This window comes from Schistocerca serialis, chromosome 9, assembly GCF_023864345.2.
Source record: "Schistocerca serialis cubense isolate TAMUIC-IGC-003099 chromosome 9, iqSchSeri2.2, whole genome shotgun sequence".
NCBI lineage: Eukaryota > Metazoa > Arthropoda > Insecta > Orthoptera > Acrididae > Schistocerca > Schistocerca serialis.
This window is the reverse complement of record NC_064646.1, coordinates 298,776,491-298,795,016: the sequence shown is the minus strand read 5'-3', so window position 1 is coordinate 298,795,016 and position 18,526 is coordinate 298,776,491. Positions and strand designations below refer to the sequence as shown.

At 39.6% G+C, this 18,526-nt stretch overlaps 1 protein-coding gene across 2 annotated transcripts in view; it reads right to left on the bottom strand.

The window, feature by feature from the left end:
* LOC126419185 (armadillo repeat-containing protein 2) overlaps positions 1–18,526 on the bottom strand; it is a 175,352-nt gene that overhangs the window by 105,434 nt on the left and 51,392 nt on the right. For both annotated transcript variants that reach the window (XM_050086317.1, XM_050086318.1), the window contains exon 9: positions 12,394–12,590. In XM_050086317.1, the coding sequence (XP_049942274.1) occupies positions 12,394–12,590 (197 nt within the window). The remainder of the gene's footprint in view (positions 1–12,393; positions 12,591–18,526) is intronic.

Below are 18,526 nucleotides of genomic sequence, written 5' to 3'. Positions count from 1 at the left end.
ACGGTGTTTAGAAAGGATAGATTGCATGCAACCGGTGGTGGAGTGTTCGTCGCTGTTAGTAGTAGTTTATCTTGTAGTGAAGTAGAAGTAGATAGTTCCTGTGAAATATTATGGGTGGAGGTTACACTCAACAACCGAGCTAGGTTAATAATTGGCTCCTTTTACCGACCTCCCGACTCAGCAGCATTAGTGGCAGAACTACTGAGATAAAATTTGGAATACATTTCACATAAATTTTCTCAGCATGTTATAGTCTTAGGTGGGGATTTCAATTTACCAGATATAGACTGGGACACTCAGATGTTTAGGATGGGTGGTAGGGACAGAGCATCGAGTGACATTATACTGAGTGCACTATCCGAAAATTACCTCGAGCAATTAAACAGAGAACCAACTCATGGAGATAACATCTTGGACCCACTGATAACAAAAAGACCCGAACTTTTTGACTCTGTAAGTGCAGAACAGGGAATCAGTGATCATAAGGCCATTGCAGCATCCCTGAATATGGAAGTTAATAGGAATATAAAAAAAGGGAGGAAGGTTTATCTGTTTAGCAAGAGTAATAGAAGGCAGATTTCAGACTACCTAACAGATCAAAACGAAAATTTCTGTTCCGACACTGACAATGTTGAGTGTTTCTGGAAAAATGCGTTTTAGACAGGTACATGCCGAGTAAAACTGTAAGGGACGGGAAAAACCCACCATGGTTCAACAACAAAGTTAGGAAACTACTGCGAAAGCAAAGAGAGCTTCACCCCAAGTGTAAACGCAGTGGCCTTGTGGTTTCAGTTGCCAGCCGACCTGGGTTTCTGCCATCTTCGACTGTCGCTGTATCTGGCCCCTATGCGTCATCTGCACTCCTGGAGGGGTGATGTCCCATCACGTCGACCAGAGGGGCTGTGCACAGTGGGGCATTATCCCAAGGGCACATCACATCCCCCACCTCCGCTGCGGTCAATGCCTGTTCCTGTGTTGCAGACAGTCTGGTTCACACTGCACAGGGAGTCACTGCCTGGGATATCAGTCTGGGTTTCTTGACTCTGTCCCCTTTCCTCAACTGCCATTGCTGGTGCAGCCCCTGCTGCATCTGACACCGCAGTGGCCATCGTGGCTGCCTCCGTTGCTGGGTCCAATGCCCCAGCTTTTGCCTTTGGCACCAAACACTGACCTCGACAAGGACGTCACTGTGGTGTGCACTGCAGCTGTAGTGGTTATAAGCTAAGTATTGACAAACTTATTTGTGCACTGTAATACAGTTATTAAATTTAATAGATTTCAGCGGTGTTGCATGCCGTTTGTGGCAAAATAACGACTTAATAAACTTTTGTAATTGTTCGCTCGCTGTGTTTTATAGAGTTTTCAGTGTGTTGAAGTCATTTAGTAAATTTCGTGCTTTAGTTTTCAACTGACGTTTATTATTCTTTCTAGTGAAATATTTCAGAAAAATTTTCATTTAGTGTTTTAACTTCGCTTAGTGTTAGAGTGGTCGTTTTAATTTTTTGGTTTTAGCTAATAATTTTGTAAAGTTTTGCTGGTATTGGTATCGGCTGTGTTGTAGTAGTATTAATACAAGTAGCTGCTTTCTTAGTAGGCAGAGAATTTTGAGACTATTATTGTTAGTTCTTAAATAGTTCTACTGGTGTAACTGAACTTTGGTAACGTAGACGTATAGTTTTTTTCAGTAACTGTAAAATTTTACCATGAGTGAAAAGTGTGGGCTCTGTTGTAGGTTTGTGAGTAGTGGATTATGGTGTGGGATTTGTTCAAAGTATTTTCATTGGGGGGAATGCAGTGGGGAAGCCAGTGGTCATTTTAGGGAGATCCTCTCCTGGGAATGTAGAATCTGTAGTAGAAACAAGTTAATAGAGGAGCAGGAGCGTAAGATCTGTGCCCTTCAGGTGCAGTTACAATGCGCAAAGGAGGAACTAGATAGGTTGAGGAGGGTGAAGGGTGGTAGGGAATGGGAACTGGCAGTTGGCAAGAAGGTAGCTAGGAAGAGGAGGTATTCAGACAGTTTTACTTTGCATAGATGCAATAGATACGACCAACTGTCAGAGTTGAGTGGAGAGGAGCCTTGTGTAGCTGTAGATGTAGGTAACTTGCAGCAGTCCTCAGCAATTAGGAGGCCTAGGTTAGTTGCAAAGTCTAGCAGAAAGGTTCTGCTGCTAGGTAGTTTGCACGGTAGAAGTGTGGGCCAGCAGTTGCAGGAAGTGTTGGGGAGTGAGTACCACGTCACCAGCATTGTGAAGCCTAGTGCAGGGTTGGCTCAGGTGACTGAAAGCATATGGGATTTATGTAAGAATTTTATGAAAGAGGATCAAGTAGTGATAGTGGGTGGAGCAGGGAACAGTCTTGATAGGGATGGGGAATATGATGTCAGTGGTGACTTGGTTAAGATAGCTACTCAAACTGGTGGCACTAACGTGCATTTCGTGCAACTGTTCCAGTGTCACGATCGGCCTCATCTTAATGCGGCTGTTAGGCACGTTAATGTGGGGCTGGGGAGGGCACTGATGGCGGAGGGCATGGATCACATCTCAGTGGTGCCAGTTGGGTCTATCAGTAGATGGGGTTTCACTAGGTGTGGCCTGCACCTCAATAGGTATGGGAAGGGGAGGCTGGCTAATCTTATAGGTGACAGTGTAGTGGGTGGTGGTGGTGGTAGTGGTATCACTCATGGAAAAATTCCTGTAGTAGTTGGTGTTAGAGCTGCACCTTTTTTAGACTGAAGTTGGCTGATAGGTATACCCGCTTAAAGGAAGTGCCTCTAACTAAGGGCTCACCTCCAGAGGATGTAATGTTTCCAAGTAGAGAAGGAATTAGCATATTTCATCAAAATATAAGAGGTATTAGAGATAAAGTTAGTAACTGATAATAGATGTTAACTCTGAAATTATTGGTATACCAGAGCACTACTTAAATAGTTTGATAATTCATAGGCTTCCTTTACCAGGCTACAGATCAGCTGCATGTTTCTCAAGGAGTTCCTTGCGGGGTGGGGGAGTGGCTCTGTACGTAAAAAACAGTATTTCATGTGAGTCCATAGACGTATCACGACACTGCACTGAACAGATATTTGAAAGTTGTGCAGCATTAGTTGAATTTAGTGAAACTAAACTTCTAGTTGCTGTTGTTTACAGGTCCCCTAACTCCGACTTCAGAGCATTTTTGCTTAAGCTAGGGTTCTTGATTCACTTTGTAGGAAGTACCAGAATGTAGTTATATGTGGTGACTTCAACATTAATTTTGTACATGATTGTGCAAGAAAAAGGATGTTGGTAGATCTCCTAAATTCATATGATCTGATGCAAACTGTGTTTTTTCCAACTAGGGTGCAGGGGAACAGTAGCACAGTCATAGACAATATTTTTATTCATTCTTCATTACTAGGTGGGCATTCTGTTAGTAAAAGGGTGAATGGCCTTTCAGACCATGATGCACAAATTTTAACACTAAAAAGTATTTGTACTCAAACCAATGTTGTATTTAATTACAAACTACGTAGGAAAGTTAATCCAACAGCAATAGAGAGTTTTTCAAAACTTGTCAAGGAACAAGAGTGGCAAGATGTTTATAGTGCCGATAATATAGATGATAAATACAATGCTTTCCGTAACACATTTCTCATGCTGTTTGAGAGTTGCTTTCCATTAGAACATTCTAAACGGGGTACTAGCAGTAATGGACAGCTCGGTTGGCTGACTAGTGGGATAAGGATATCATGTAGAACAAAGCGGGATTTATATCAAAATGTTAGAAGTAGTCCCAATCAAGCTACAGTAGCCCATTACAAACAGTATCGTAAGGTGCTTAAAATGTTATTAGCAAGGCAAAAAGTATGTGGTATGCAAATAGAATAGCTAATTCACAGGATTAAATTAAAGCCATACGGTCAGTTGTGAAGGAAGTGTCTGGTCAGCAGCACAAGGTTGATGATATAAAGTCAGTTCACGGTAATAATATTTCTGTTACTGATAAATCAGATAGATGTACAGTATTTAACAACCATTTCCTTAGCATTGCTGGTGAATTAAATAAAAATTTAGTTTCTACAGGAAATCATATAAAATTCTTAGCAAATACCTTTCCGATATTGACGGCTGAAATACTCCTCTGTGATACGGACAAGAGGGATATTGAGTCAATAATTAAATCACTGAAGACTAAGGACTCTCATGGTTATGACGGAGTGTCTAGTAGAATATTAAAGTACTGTGCTGCACATGTTAGCCCTGTATTTAGCCATATTTGTAATTTTTCCTTTAGGAATGGTCAGTTTCCTGAGCAATTAAAGTACTCAGTAGTAAAGCGGCTTTATAAAAAGGGAGAAAGGGATAATGTAGATAATTTTAGACCTATTTCTTTGCCATCAGTGTTCGCAAAAGTTATCGCAAAGGCTGTGTATGTAAGGTTAATTGATCATTTTATATCACACGATTTGCTATCAAATGTACAGTTCGGCTTTAGAAGTCGTTTGACAACTGAAAATGCTATATTCTCTTTTCTCTGTGAGGTACTGGATGGGCTAAACAATAAGTTTCGAACGCTTGGCGTATTTTTTGATTTAACACGGGCATTTGACTGTGTTGATCTCACAATATTGCTCCAGAAGTTGGACCATTACGGAATAAGGGGAGTGGCTCACAATTGGTTCACCTCTTACTTTAGCAACAGGCAGCAAAAGGTCATTGTTCACAATGTTGATAACGGCTGTGATGTGGGATCTGAGTGGGGTACTGTCAAGTTGGGGGTGCCCCAGGGATCAGTGTTGGGGCCGCCGCTCCTGTTCCTTATTTGTATAAATGATATGCCCTCTAGTATTATGGGTAACTCTAAAATACTTCTGTTTGCTGATGACACTAGCTTGGTAGTAAAGGATGTTGTGTGCAACATTGACTCAGTTTCAAGTAGTGCAGTACATGACCTCAGTTCATGGCTTGTAGAAAATGAACTACCGTTAAATTACAGTAAGACTCAGTTTTTACAGTTTCTAACACACAATTCAACAAAACCTGACGTTTTAATCTCACAGAGCGGGCATATGATTAGTGAAACTGAACAGTTCAAATTCCTAGGTGTTCAGATAGATAGTAAGCTGTTGTGGAAAGCCCACTTCAGGATCTTGTTCAAAGACTTAATACTGCCATTTTCACTATTCGAATGGTATCGAAAATGAGTGATACTTCGACACGTAAATTAGTCTACTTTGCTTATTTTCATTCACTTATGTCGTATGTTATTATGTTTTGGGGTAACTCTTCCCATTCTAGAAGGATATTTTTGGCTCAGAAACGGCGGTTCAGGCAATAAGTGGTGTGAGTTCATGAACCTCTTGTCGACCTCTGTTCACGAATCTGGGTATTTTGACATTGGCCTCTCAATATGTATATTCCTTATTGTCATTTCTTGTTACCAATATTAGTTTATTTCCAACAGTAAGCAGCTTTCACTCGGTTAATACTCGGCAGAAATCAAACCTCCATTTGGATTGGACTTCTTTAACTCTTGTGCAAAAAGGTGTGCAGTATACTGCTGCATCCAGTTTCAATAAGCTGCCACTCGAATTCAAAAATCTTAGCAGTAATCCATGCTCTTTCAAATCGAAACTGAAGAGTTTCCTCATGGGTTACTCCTTCTATTCTGTCGAGGAGTTCCTTGAAAAATTAAGCAGATTCTCATTGTATTGCTCATAGCATTTGCTTAAACTTATGGACTGATTTTCTTTCAGGTTCATGAACATTTATTTTTATCTGTTATTACTTTTATGTTGTAAGTTCAAGTACTGACACGTTCCATGACCTTGGAGATTTGCTCCTCAATTTGATCCTATGGAACTTGACATGTAAATAAATAAATAAATAAATGTTGTTCACAGTCCTGCCCTATGGCCTTTCACAAGTGGTGGGATGGTGCACCAACCCACCCCCTCATCACTTCCGCTCCTACTTGCTGTTGTCTGTCCAACACATGGTACAGCAGCCGCCATCATCAAGCAATGGAATGGACATCAGTGCTGTTATTGGTGTTTTTGTGACTCATAATCTCAGTGCCTTGTGAGTTTTAATGGAACCAGTGCTTTTTTGGTACCAGCATTTTTTTCTGTACCATGCATGTGGCTGTGTCTGTTTTTTTTATGTATGTATGTATGCATAGCAAATGAGTGCTCGGCCTATTTGCTACGCTTTATTACTGTTGTCCAGTCTATGTGTTCAGAGATATGCACAACCTGTACCTTACATATTGCCCTATAAAGTACTGTGTTCCATAATTGTGTTTGTTCTTGCTATAACAGTAACCATTTTCACTATTGTCACTATGATGACATCATGATCACTGATTCCTAGCCCTATACTGACACTGTTGATAAGTTTTCCTAATACGTATTGTTACTTCATTAATCCTGTCCTACCACCTCACCCATACAAGCAACTCACTTTGTCTGGATTAAACATTGGAAAATCCAGGAAGGAATGTAATAATATATTGAATGTAACAAAGCCTTATGTACATTATTCACATCCCATAATGAATCAGATTCAGATTCCAATTCTTTAATTGATGTTGACCATATGTTGCGAAAAAGGCTTTATAATGATATCAAGATACATAAGAAGTTACTATATTAGTTAGAGTTGACATTACAAGTACAAATTATTTATGCTGCATCAATCAATCATAGACTTACAACTCAATTTCTATGTTACAAGTATCCAAGAATTCTGTAAGACTGTAGCACGGATTGTCTATTAACCATTTGTGCACTTTAGTTTTAAAATTATTGAAAGGTGTATTGAGTGGAGTATGTGCTAATTTGTTAAATAATTTCAAACAGTTCACTTTGTGAGAGTTGCCTGTTTTTGTCAGCCTATGTCTAGGAATGTCAATACTCTCTTTGTTTCTGGTGTCTTGAAGGTGTATGTTCTCTCTGTTGTCAAAGTTTGTTCTGTTCTTTTTAGAACATGTCAGTGGTGCATAAATATAAAGATTTATCACTGTCATTATTTTCATTTTGATGAATAAGGGACGGCAGTTTTCCCTTGGACCAATCTTTCACATTGTTCGTAGCACCTTTTTCTGCATCAATAGTACATCACTGACATGAGTGGCTTGATACTAACAGCCCATAAGATATATGAGACTGAAAAAGTCCAAAGTAAGCTGTTCTAAGATATTTGTTACTCACTAGGTCAGTTTCCAGATGAGATAGGACACCCTTGATTACTTTTTGCAGACCTGGTTGATATGGGGTTGCCAGTTAAGTTTGGAATCAATGTGTATTCCAAGCAGTTTTACAGATTTTGGTTCTACCTCTTTAGCCAGTCCCAACTGCAGATGCTGAGTTTTCTCTGGATTACGTAGAAGTTTGTTAGTCGAGAGCCAGTTTAGTGTTAAGGTGAGAGTATTTCTGGTGTAGCTTTGATAAATCTTGATATATGCTGATTAAGGTTGTATCATAAGCATAACAGATAACTGACTCAGGCCCAACATAAGATGGAAAATCATTAATTGCAACAATGAAGAAGAAAGGACCAAGGACAGAGCCCTGAGGTACATGAGATGTGATACTATTCATAGAAAAGTGTCTATTATGAATTGACACAAATTGTCTCCTGTTATTTAGATAAGAGTTAATTATTTCTAACTCTGTATTATTTATACCATAATACTTCAGTCTGGCTAGTAGGGTGTCAAATGGGATACAATCAAATGCCTTACTCAGATCACAAAGTTCAAGTGAGAGTAAAACTTCCTGGCAGATTAAAACTGTGTGCCGGATCGAGACTCGAACTTGGGACCTTTGCCTTTCGCGGGCAAGTGTTCTACCATCTAAGCTACCCAAGCACGACTCACGCCTCGACCTCACAGCTTTACTTCTGCCAGTACCTCGGCTCCTACATTCCAAACTTTACAGAAGCTCTCCTGCGAATCAGGAGTGCAAGTTCTCCAGGTTTGCAAGAGAGCTTCTGTGAAGTTTGGAAGGTAGGAGACAAGGTACTGGCAGAAGTAAAGCTGTGAGGATGGGGCGTGAATCATGCTTGGGTAGCTCGAGTCTCGGTCCGGCACACAGTATTAATCTGCCAGGAAGTTTCATATCAGCGCACACTCTGCTGCAGAGTGGCAATCTCATTCTTCAAGTGAGAGTGTTTGTTTATTTTCAGATCCAGTTAATGTCTGATTAACTGTTTCAAGGACTGCAGAGGTGGTATTTTTTGCTCGTCAAAAATGCTACTGTGTATTCAGAGGAGGTCATATTTTTAAAAATAGTTGCTTAGCTGTTTGTAGAAAATTTCTTCAAATATTTTGGAAAAGATTGGTACAATAGACACTGGTCTATAGTTTTCAGGAAGGTGTTTTCCCCCTTTTTGTATATAGTACAACTTTGGGAATTTTGAGCTGATCAGGGAAAACTCCAACTTCTAGGCATTTATTCATAATAAAAGCAAGTGAAATGCTAATGAGGTGTATTATCCTTTTTACTGTATAGTTAGATAGCCAGTAGTAGTCCACACTTATAAAGTTTGAAAATTTTCTAGCAATATTTATTATATTTGTGGGTGTGACAGGGTCCCAGTGAAATTCATGCCCTTTAGGTAGCTAATCAGCAAGTATGGCAATTGCTCGTATGTCTGACTTCTTAATTTTTGATTTTAATTCATTTAATGTAGTTGTAAAATATTTATTGAGCTCTTCTGGCCCAACTGGAACATCTTGTGTTTGGGTAGAAGTATGTTCTTGTTTTATAATATCTCAAGCAGCCTTGCATTTATTTAGGATTCCTTCTATGTAATTTTCATAGGCAGCTTGTTTGGCAAGGTTGACTTTGTAATGGTTTTTACATTTCAGGTAGTCTTTATAATACATATCATTTTGTTTTGTCCCACATTTGCCATAGTTTTTGTATGTTTTGTACAGTGAAAGCATCTTTTCCCAGATACTAGCAAAGTAATCAGTGTACCATTTAAGCTTTTTACCTTTTCTGTTTGGTTTAGTACTGTTTCTATTCATTGGTGAGCAAGAGTACCATAAGTCAGTATAAGTCTTAAGGAAATTATTAAATAGAGTTTCAGCAGTTGATTGATCTGTGTCATATTCATAAACAAAGACTCAGTTTACCTTTTTGAGGGAGTTTGTGAATAACTTAACATTTTCCTCTTTCTGACCTCTAACCTGTGTGCAAAATGGCTAAGCAGGGATGGCTAGAGGACAAATGCAAGGATGTAGAGGCCTATCTCACTAGGGGTAAGATAGATACCGCTTACAGGAAAATTAAAGAGACCTTTGGAGATAAGAGAACGACTTGTATGAATATCAAGAGCTCAGATGGAAACCCAGTTCTAAGCAGAGAAGGGAAAGCAGAAAGGTGGAAGGAGTATATAGAGGGTCTATACAAGGGCGATGTACTTGAGGACAATATTATGGAAATGGAAGAGGATGTAGATGAAGATGAAATGGGAGATATGATACTGCGTGAAGAGTTTGACAGAGCACTGAAAGACCTGAGTCGAAACAAGGCCCCCGGAGTAGACAATATTCCATTGGAACTACTGACGGCCGTGGGAGAGCCAGTCCTGACAAAACTCTACCATCTGGTGAGCAAGATGTATGAAACAGGCGAAATACCCTCAGACTTCAAGAAGAATATAATAATTCCAATCCCAAAGAAAGCAGGTGTTGACAGATGTGAAAATTACCGAACTATCAGCTTAATAAGTCACAGCTGCAAAATACTAACACGAATTCTTTACAGACGAATGGAAAAACTAGTAGAAGCCAACCTCGGGGAAGATCAGTTTGGATTCCGTAGAAACACTGGAACACGTGAGGCAATACTGACCTTACGACTTATCTTAGAAGAAAGATTAAGGAAAGGCAAACCTACGTTTCTAGCATTTGTAGACTTAGAGAAAGCTTTTGACAATGTTGACTGGAATACTCTCTTTCAAATTCTAAAGGTGGCAGGGGTAAAATACAGGGAGCGAAAGGCTATTTACAATTTGTACAGAAACCAGATGGCAGTTATAAGAGTCGAGGGACATGAAAGGGAAGCAGTGGTTGGGAAGGGAGTAAGGCAGGGTTGTAGCCTCTCCCCGATGTTGTTCAATCTGTATATTGAGCAAGCAGTAAAGGAAACAAAAGAAAAATTCGGAGTAGGTATTAAAATTCATGGAGAAGAAATAAAAACTTTGAGGTTCGCCGATGACATTGTAATTCTGTCAGAGACAGCAAAGGACTTGGAAGAGCAGTTGAATGGAATGGACAGTATCTTGAAAGGAGGATATAAGATGAACATCAACAAAAGCAAAACAAGGATAATGGAATGTAGTCTAATTAATTCGGGTGATGCTGAGGGAATTAGATTAGGAAATGAGGCACTTAAAGTAGTAAAGGAGTTTTGCTATTTGGGGAGCAAAATAACTGATGATGGTCGAAGTAGAGAGGATATAAAATGTAGGCTGGCAATGGCAAGGAAAGCGTTTCTGAAGAAGAGAAATTTGTTAACATCCAGTATAGATTTAAGTGTCAGGAAGTCATTTCTGAAAGTATTCGTATGGAGTGTAGCCATGTATGGAAGTGAAACATGGACGATAAATAGTTTGGACAAGAAGAGAATAGAAGCTTTCGAAATGTGGTGCTACAGAAGAATGCTGAAGATTAGATGGGTAGATCACATAACTAATGAGGAAGTATTGAATAGGATTGGGGAGAAGAGAAGTTTGTGGCACAACTTGACCAGAAGAAGGGATCGGTTGGTAGGACATGTTCTGAGGCATCAAGGGATCACCAATTTAGTATTGGAGGGCAGCGTGGAGGGTAAAAATCGTAGAGGGAGACCAAGAGATGAATACACTAAGCAAATTCAGAAGGATGTAGGTTGCAGTAGGTACTGGGAGATGAAGAAGCTTGCACAGGATAGAGTAGCATGGAGAGCTGCATCAAACCAGTCTCAGGACTGAAGACCACAACAACAACAACAACCTGTGACATGCTTGGCTTCTTATTTGCAACCTTATATTTCTTATCTGACTGTGTGTACTGGTATGTTAGGAGAAGAGGATCACAGTCTGCAAAACATTCATCTGCAATGCTTGCACTAGTCTCTTGAAAAATTAACTATAGTATTGTCCAAACAGGTATTTCCATGGGTCAGTCTATTGTTAGTATAATACAGATTTAGTGTTCTTACATTTAATAATGTTATTGTGTTGAGTTCCTCTGTGTTTAGCAAGTCAATGTTGAAATCACCACATATTGCTACATTTGTTTTGAGTTTTAATATTTTTCACATCATCTGTTCAAATTTCTCAAATCGTAAGTTAACATCACCTTTTGGAGATCTATACAAACTGACAATTACAATTTTTGGTCTATCAGTCTTATACAAGTAAATTTGTTATTTAATCCTGAGGAGTATGAACTTATATCTATTTTAGAGAATTGAATACATTGTCTGATAAATATTACAGCCCCTCCATTTTTTCCTCTCGTCTCTACACATTATAGCTGCCAGAAAGTAGTCGTTAAGTATGAACAAATCTACTCGATATTCTGTAAGTCAATGTTCTGAGACAGACAGTACATCACTTTTTTTTATTTTATAAAAATGTTCCAACTCTAACAGCTTGTTCCTAATGCTACAAATGTTGACTTGCAGGATGGTAAGTGGGCCTACTTTACAACTATTCTCTTCCCTCTCTGAGCCATTCCCTGTAAAGGAGCACTCAGTGCAATTATAGGCTTAAAAATGATGTTTCTTTGTGAAATATTTCTTCTGTAGCATGGTTTCTATTCCTTTTGTAGCCACTAACATCTAATAATTTTATGTTTGTAAATCTAGCACAAAAATTCTCAGTTTATTTGACACATGACCAATCAGGCAGGTCATACCGGAATGGTAGAGTGGCTACAATAACATTGGTGAAGTGCAAGTATTGTATTACTACGATCAGTTTCTTGAGGAATCTGTTGACATAGTTTTTGTTTATGTCGTTTGCACCTCTGATTAGCACTACACAGTCCTTTTTTGTGAGTTTGGAGCATTAATTGTTTATAACAGCAGTAACTGTGTCAAAATTTGCCCCTAGTTTTACTTCACTGTAAATACTTATACTGTTCCCAGCTTGCTCTGACCTTAGATTTGAGATGTTTCGGTGTGGCTGTCCCCAAATAATTTCACCTCATGTTTCTGCAGACACTGCTGCACTTTCACGTCAGACATCTTGTATTCATTAGCAATGTTATATATTGTTTGACTGGATTTACCATTTTACAGGTGGATCTGTATACTTTTATAGCTTTATCTGATAGATGTATGAGAATTTACGTACTTAAACAAATACCAATAAAGTTACTTATTCAACTCATCACTTTTATTGCATAGTTACTACATACCTGAGAGTACGAGAAGCATTGCTAATAACATCTAAATCTGAAGAGAACAGGTCCATGACCTTGCACAAAGCATTAATGGCACCTGTTGAAACAAACTGGGGAAACATCGTTTCTTCTCCGGCTACATTGCGAAGAGCACCTGTTAGCTGGAACAGGGCATGGCTTGTCTGTTCTGGTAGTCGAGAGCTATCAGATTTCTGCAATTTGAAAGCAACAGAGTTTATAAACAGGTCATATTTAACTGTGCAAGTTCATGATTTTTGAACAATATAGAAGATATCCTAAGTGTGTTTTTTGAAACTGAAGTATTGTGGAATGCACTCATTAATTAATTTACAGAGGAATTCCAAAATGGCTCTGTTAATACTGACACCAAAATTATGAAATGGAACACACAACATCAGAGACGTTCTTTCTAATGAAAGATACTTGAAGACTCTGAACTTCATGCTACATATTATGGATTAGAATTAATGGGATTTTAAATCCAGACAGGTTAAATTAAACTGCAAAGTAGATAAATAGGATTCTGTTGTAGGCACATCTATAGCATGTAACCACCTTACTCATTTAATACAAATTAACAACACATCAACAGTTTATACTACTGCCAGGAAAGCAAACATTTAACACACTGTATCCTACTGTATAGGACTAAAGATCTACTTGAAATAGTACCCACTAGAATAGTAAAAACACATATTAGTTCAAAAAATCAGGTTATAACAAATTATGACCACATCACCTCAGCAGATACCTTAAATGGTCACCACTCAGATCATTTAGGTCAGACACTAGTGCTAAAATGTAATACAAAATTCAAATAAAAAAAATTTTTCAAGCACAAGAGAATATTATCTTCTAGCGACACTGCTATGCCAAGAAATAATTTTTGTCAGGGATCTTGGGAATCAGTTATTATTGCTACTGATGGGGTGAACAGTAAAAGGAATATGCTCTTAAAAGTTCTGACTGGGTGCACACATAGTACCATTTACAGGCACACACACACACACACACACACACACACACACACACACACTAGCAAACCTGGCAGTGCTTCGCATGTGTATGGGAATTGCATATACACCCTAAATTCATTGCTTCCCTCTCTTTGCTCAGCTCCTCACTGCCCTACCCCACCCTCTCCTCTCTTTCTGTCCATCTCCTCCTCCTCCCTCCCATGTCCATTTCCATCTGAACGTTCACAGAGTATAGCAATAACAATATTATGAGAAGGAAACTTGCTACTCACCACATAACGGAGATGCTGAGTCACAGATAGGCACAACAAAAAGTCTCTCACAATTAAAGCTTTCAGCCATTAAGGCTTTCATTAACAATACACACACACACACACACACACACACACACACACACACACACACACACACATGACTGCAGTGTCAGGCAACTGAAGCCATATTGTGAGCAGCAGCACCAGTGCATGATGGGAGGGGTGACTGGGTGGAGGTAAGGATGAGGCTGGGGTGGGGATATTATGGTGGGGGTGGAGGACAGTGAAGTGCTGCAAGCAAGACTGAGGGTAGGGGAAAGGTGAAGAGGGGCGAAAGGAGAAAAATAAAAAGATTGGATGTGGTGGTGGAATGACAGCTGTGAAGTTCTGGAATGGGAACAGGGAAGGGACTGGATGAGTGAGGACAGTGACTAACAAAGGTTGTGACCAAGAGGGTTATGGGAACATAGAACGTATTGCAGGGAAAGTTCCCACCTGTGCAATTCAGAAAAACTGGTGTTGGTTGGAAGGTTCCATATGGCACAGGCTATAAAGTAGTCATTGAAATGAAGGATATCATGTTTGGCAGTGTGTTCAATGACAGGGGAGTCCACTTGTTTCTTGACCACAGTTTCTTGGTGGCCATTCATGCAGACAGACAGCTTGTTGGTTGTCATGCCTACATATCTATTGCAGGGGTATCAGCCATGAGGTAAGGGATTGGGAGCAGAGGTTGTGTAAGAATCTACAGGTATATTGTGTAGGTTCAGTGGATGGCAGAATACCACTGTGGGAGGTGTGGGAAGGATAGTGGGCAGCACATTTCTTGTTTGAGGGCACGATGAGAGGTAATTGAAACCCTGGCGTAGAATGTAATTCAGTTGCTCCAGTCCTGGGTCATACTGAGTTATGAGGGGAATGCTTCTCTGTGGCCGGACAGTGGGACTTTGGGAGGTGCTGGGAGACCACACGAATGGCCATCCACAAATTGTGGTGAAGACACAAGTGAACCACCCTGTTGCTGAACATACTGCCAAACATGATATCCTTCATGTTAATGACTGCTTCATAGCCTGTGCTATATAGATCCTTCCCACCAACACCAGTTTTTCTGAATTGCGCAGGTGGGAACTTTCCCTGCAATACATCCTACATTCCCGTAACTTTCCCGGCTTCAACCTTCGTTAGTCTCTGTCCTCTCTCATGTAGTCCCTTTCCTGTTCCCATTCCAGTATTACATGGCTGTCATTCCACCACCACACCCAATCTTTTTATTTCCCTTCTTTTCCACTACTCCCCCCCACCCCCTCTCCACACCTATCCCCTGCCCTACGTCTAACTTGCAGCACTTCACTGTCTGCCACATCCACCATACTATCCCTACCCCTCCCCACCCCAGCCTCCTCCTTATGCCCACCAAGTCACCACTCCCTTCATGCACTGGTGCTGCTGCTCGCAGTGTGGTTTCAGTTGCCTAATACTGCAGTCGTGTGTGAGTTGCATTTACGTGAGTGTGTCTATTGTTGATGAAGACCTTAATGGCTGAAAGCTTTAATTGTGAGAGTCTTTTTGTTGTGCCTATCTGTGACTCAGCATCTCTGCTTTATGTTGAGTAGCAACTTTCCTTCTCATAATATTGTTTTTGCTATACTCTATGAACATTCAGACGGAAATGGACATGAGAGAGGAGGAGGAGAAGATTGGCAGAGAGAAAAGGGGGTGGGGGAGAGGGTGGACCATGAGGATCTGGGCAAAGAGAGGGGAGCCTCTTCATCTCTGAATAACTACTACAACCTACATCCTTCTGAATCTGTTTATTGAATTCATATATTGGCCTCTCTCTACAATTTTCACACCCCACACTATCCTCCAATAATATTGGTGATTCCTTGATGTCACAGAATGTGTCTTATCAACTGATCCCTCCTTTTGGTCAAGTTGTGTCACCAATTTCTTGTGTCCCCAATTCTATTCAGTACCGCCTCATTAGTTATGGGATCAACCCATCCAATCTTCAGTGTTCCTCTGCAGCACCACATTTTGAAAGCTTCTATTCTCTCTTGTCTGAATTGTTTATCATCCATGCTTCACTTCCATACATGGCTGCACTCCAGACAAATACCTTCAGAAAAGATTGCCTAACATTTAAATCTACAGTCAGTGCTAACAAATTTCTCTTCTTCAGCACTGCTTTTTTTGAAATTGGCAGTCTACATTTTATATTCTCTCTACTTCAGCCATCATTAGTCATTTTGCTGCCACATAGCAAATCTCATTTACTATTTTAAGTGTCTCATTTCCTAACCTAATTTCTTTGACATCACCTGATTTAATTTGTCTACATACCATTATCCTTGTTTTGCTTTTGTTGATGTTCATCTTATATCCTCCTTTCCAGACACTGTCCATTCTGTTCCACTGCTCGTCCAAGTCCTTTGCTGTCTCTGATAGAATTACAGTGTCATTGGCCAACCTTAAAAGTTTTTATTTTTTCTCCTTGAACTACAATTTTTTGATGACAAGCCCAGCAAACAAAGAAAAAGGATACGAGATACGTATCTAGGAACATGGAATGTGTGGAGCCTATACCAAGCTGGAGCCCTATGTCAGCTCCTAACACAAGTAAACAACTATGGTATAAAACAATTGGTTCTCCAGGAAATTAGGTGGAAGGGAAGTGACATAACGGACTCGTGAAATTTCACCATCTTCTATAGTGGTGGGAGGATGAATCGCTTTGGAACAGGTTTTGTGGTCACTAAAGAACTGAAACATACTGTGATGCACTTAGAACCAATCAATGAACAGATGTTCATGTTAAGATTAAGGGGAAAATTTTTCAACATAAAAATTATAAATGTACATGCATCCTCAGAGGAGGCAGATGAACAGCAGAAGGACGAGTTTTATAGTGAGGTAGAGCAGTTGTATGATCAGGCTCCCAAACATGATGTTAAGATCTTAAAAGGAGACTTGAATGCGAAAAAAGGAAAAGAAGATGACTATCAGCCAACTATAGGAAGACATAGCCTCCATGAAATATCAAATGACAATGGAATAAGGGTTGTAGATTTTGGTTTAAGTAGAAACATGAATGTCAGCAGTACATGTTTTCCACACAAAAAGATACACAAGGAAACATGAATGGCACCAGATAGAGAAACTAGAAATCAGACAGACCACATATTGACTGATCAAAGGCACAGATCAGACATAATGGATGTTATGAGCCAATGTGGAGCTGACTGCAATTCAGACCATCATCTAGTGAGAATTAAGCACAGGCAAAGGATCTCACTATTGGGTAGACAAAAAGGCCACAAACAAAAGAGTTTTTCACATTAAGAAACTGAAGTTAGAAGAAATATGGAGAGCTTATCAGACAAAAATAGAAGAGGGGGATTAAGAACAATCAAATGAACATATAGAAATAATGTGGAAATGATGTATGGCTGAATTTCCTTGGGACAGCTGGAGAGGTTTTGGGTCACATATGGGCTTTAAGGAAAGCAGATTGGTTTGATGAAGAATGTATTAGAAGAACTGAGGAGCGTGACATAGCACAAATGAAATTATTTCAGAGAAGAACTAGAGCAAGTCTGAATAGGGTTTGAAGACAAAAGAAGAGAGCACTAGAAAAGAAAGAATGGGAATAAACTGAACAATAGCAGAAGAGAAGCATGTATGTGACATGTACCAAACGATTAAAGAAGGAAAGGCTGGGTTTCAAGCCAGAACAGATATATGTATGAGTAAGGAAGGGGATTTTATAGGGGAGAGTAATAAAATACTTGACAGATGGGCAGAATGCTTCCAAGAGTTATTGAACCGAGAAGTACAAGGATTAGAACAAGAAGAACTGTTGGAAATAAGTTATTATAGACCACAGGTCTTAACATCGGAATCCACACTGGAGGAAGTGATACAAACCATTAAGCCCTTAAAAAGCAATAAGGACCTGAAGAAGATCAGATCCAGGTGGAACTTCTCAAATATCATGGGGAAGCACTGTGAAAAGCAATACATAAAGTAATACTGGGCATATGGCAGGAAAGAGCATGCTAATGGAGTGAAAAACAGCTATTATGTGCCCCATACATAAAGAAGGAGATAAATTAAATGGCCAGAACAATGAAGGAATCTCCCAGCTAAATACTACATGTAAAGTGTTCTCCAAGATCCTAACTAGGAGGCTTACTTCCTATGTAGAATAGAGAACTGAACACTATCAGAGTGGCCTTAGAAGAAATAGGTCAATAACTGACCAAATATTCACATTATGGATACTACTTAAAAATGTTATGAACATCAAATGAATATACAAAAGATTTATATAAATTTTAAACAAGTATATGATAGTATCTCAAGAGTGGCATTGCGGAATGTAATGGAAGAGTCTGGAATACCTAAGAAGCTTGTTAAACTTACTATGATGACCCTCAGTGAAACCAACTGTAAAGTAAAAATACAGGGTGAAATCTCCAGAGAAGAGGAAGGAAAGAAGGGATTAAGAAAGGGTGACTGTATCTCCTCATTGCTATTCAACCTCTGCCTAGAAAAAGTCATAAGTCAGATAGAGTTAAATAGAAGAGGATCTATTTTTAATCATTCACTGCAGTATCTAGCCTTTGCAGACAATGTGGCATTACTTGTATGAAACACTGCTGTGCTGCTAAATGCCTATCAACAACTGGAGAGATGTACAAGGGAACATGGCCTGGTAGTCAATGTCAAAAAGACCAAATATATGACACTGACCAACCAGCAAAGCCTTCCAGATCTCAGGGTAGCTGAAGCTGACAAGGAGTTTGACAGGGTGAAAGACTTCAAGTACCTCAGATCAATTATCACAGAGACAAAAGGCATCAGCAGTGAGGTGGAAGCTAGAATAGCAGC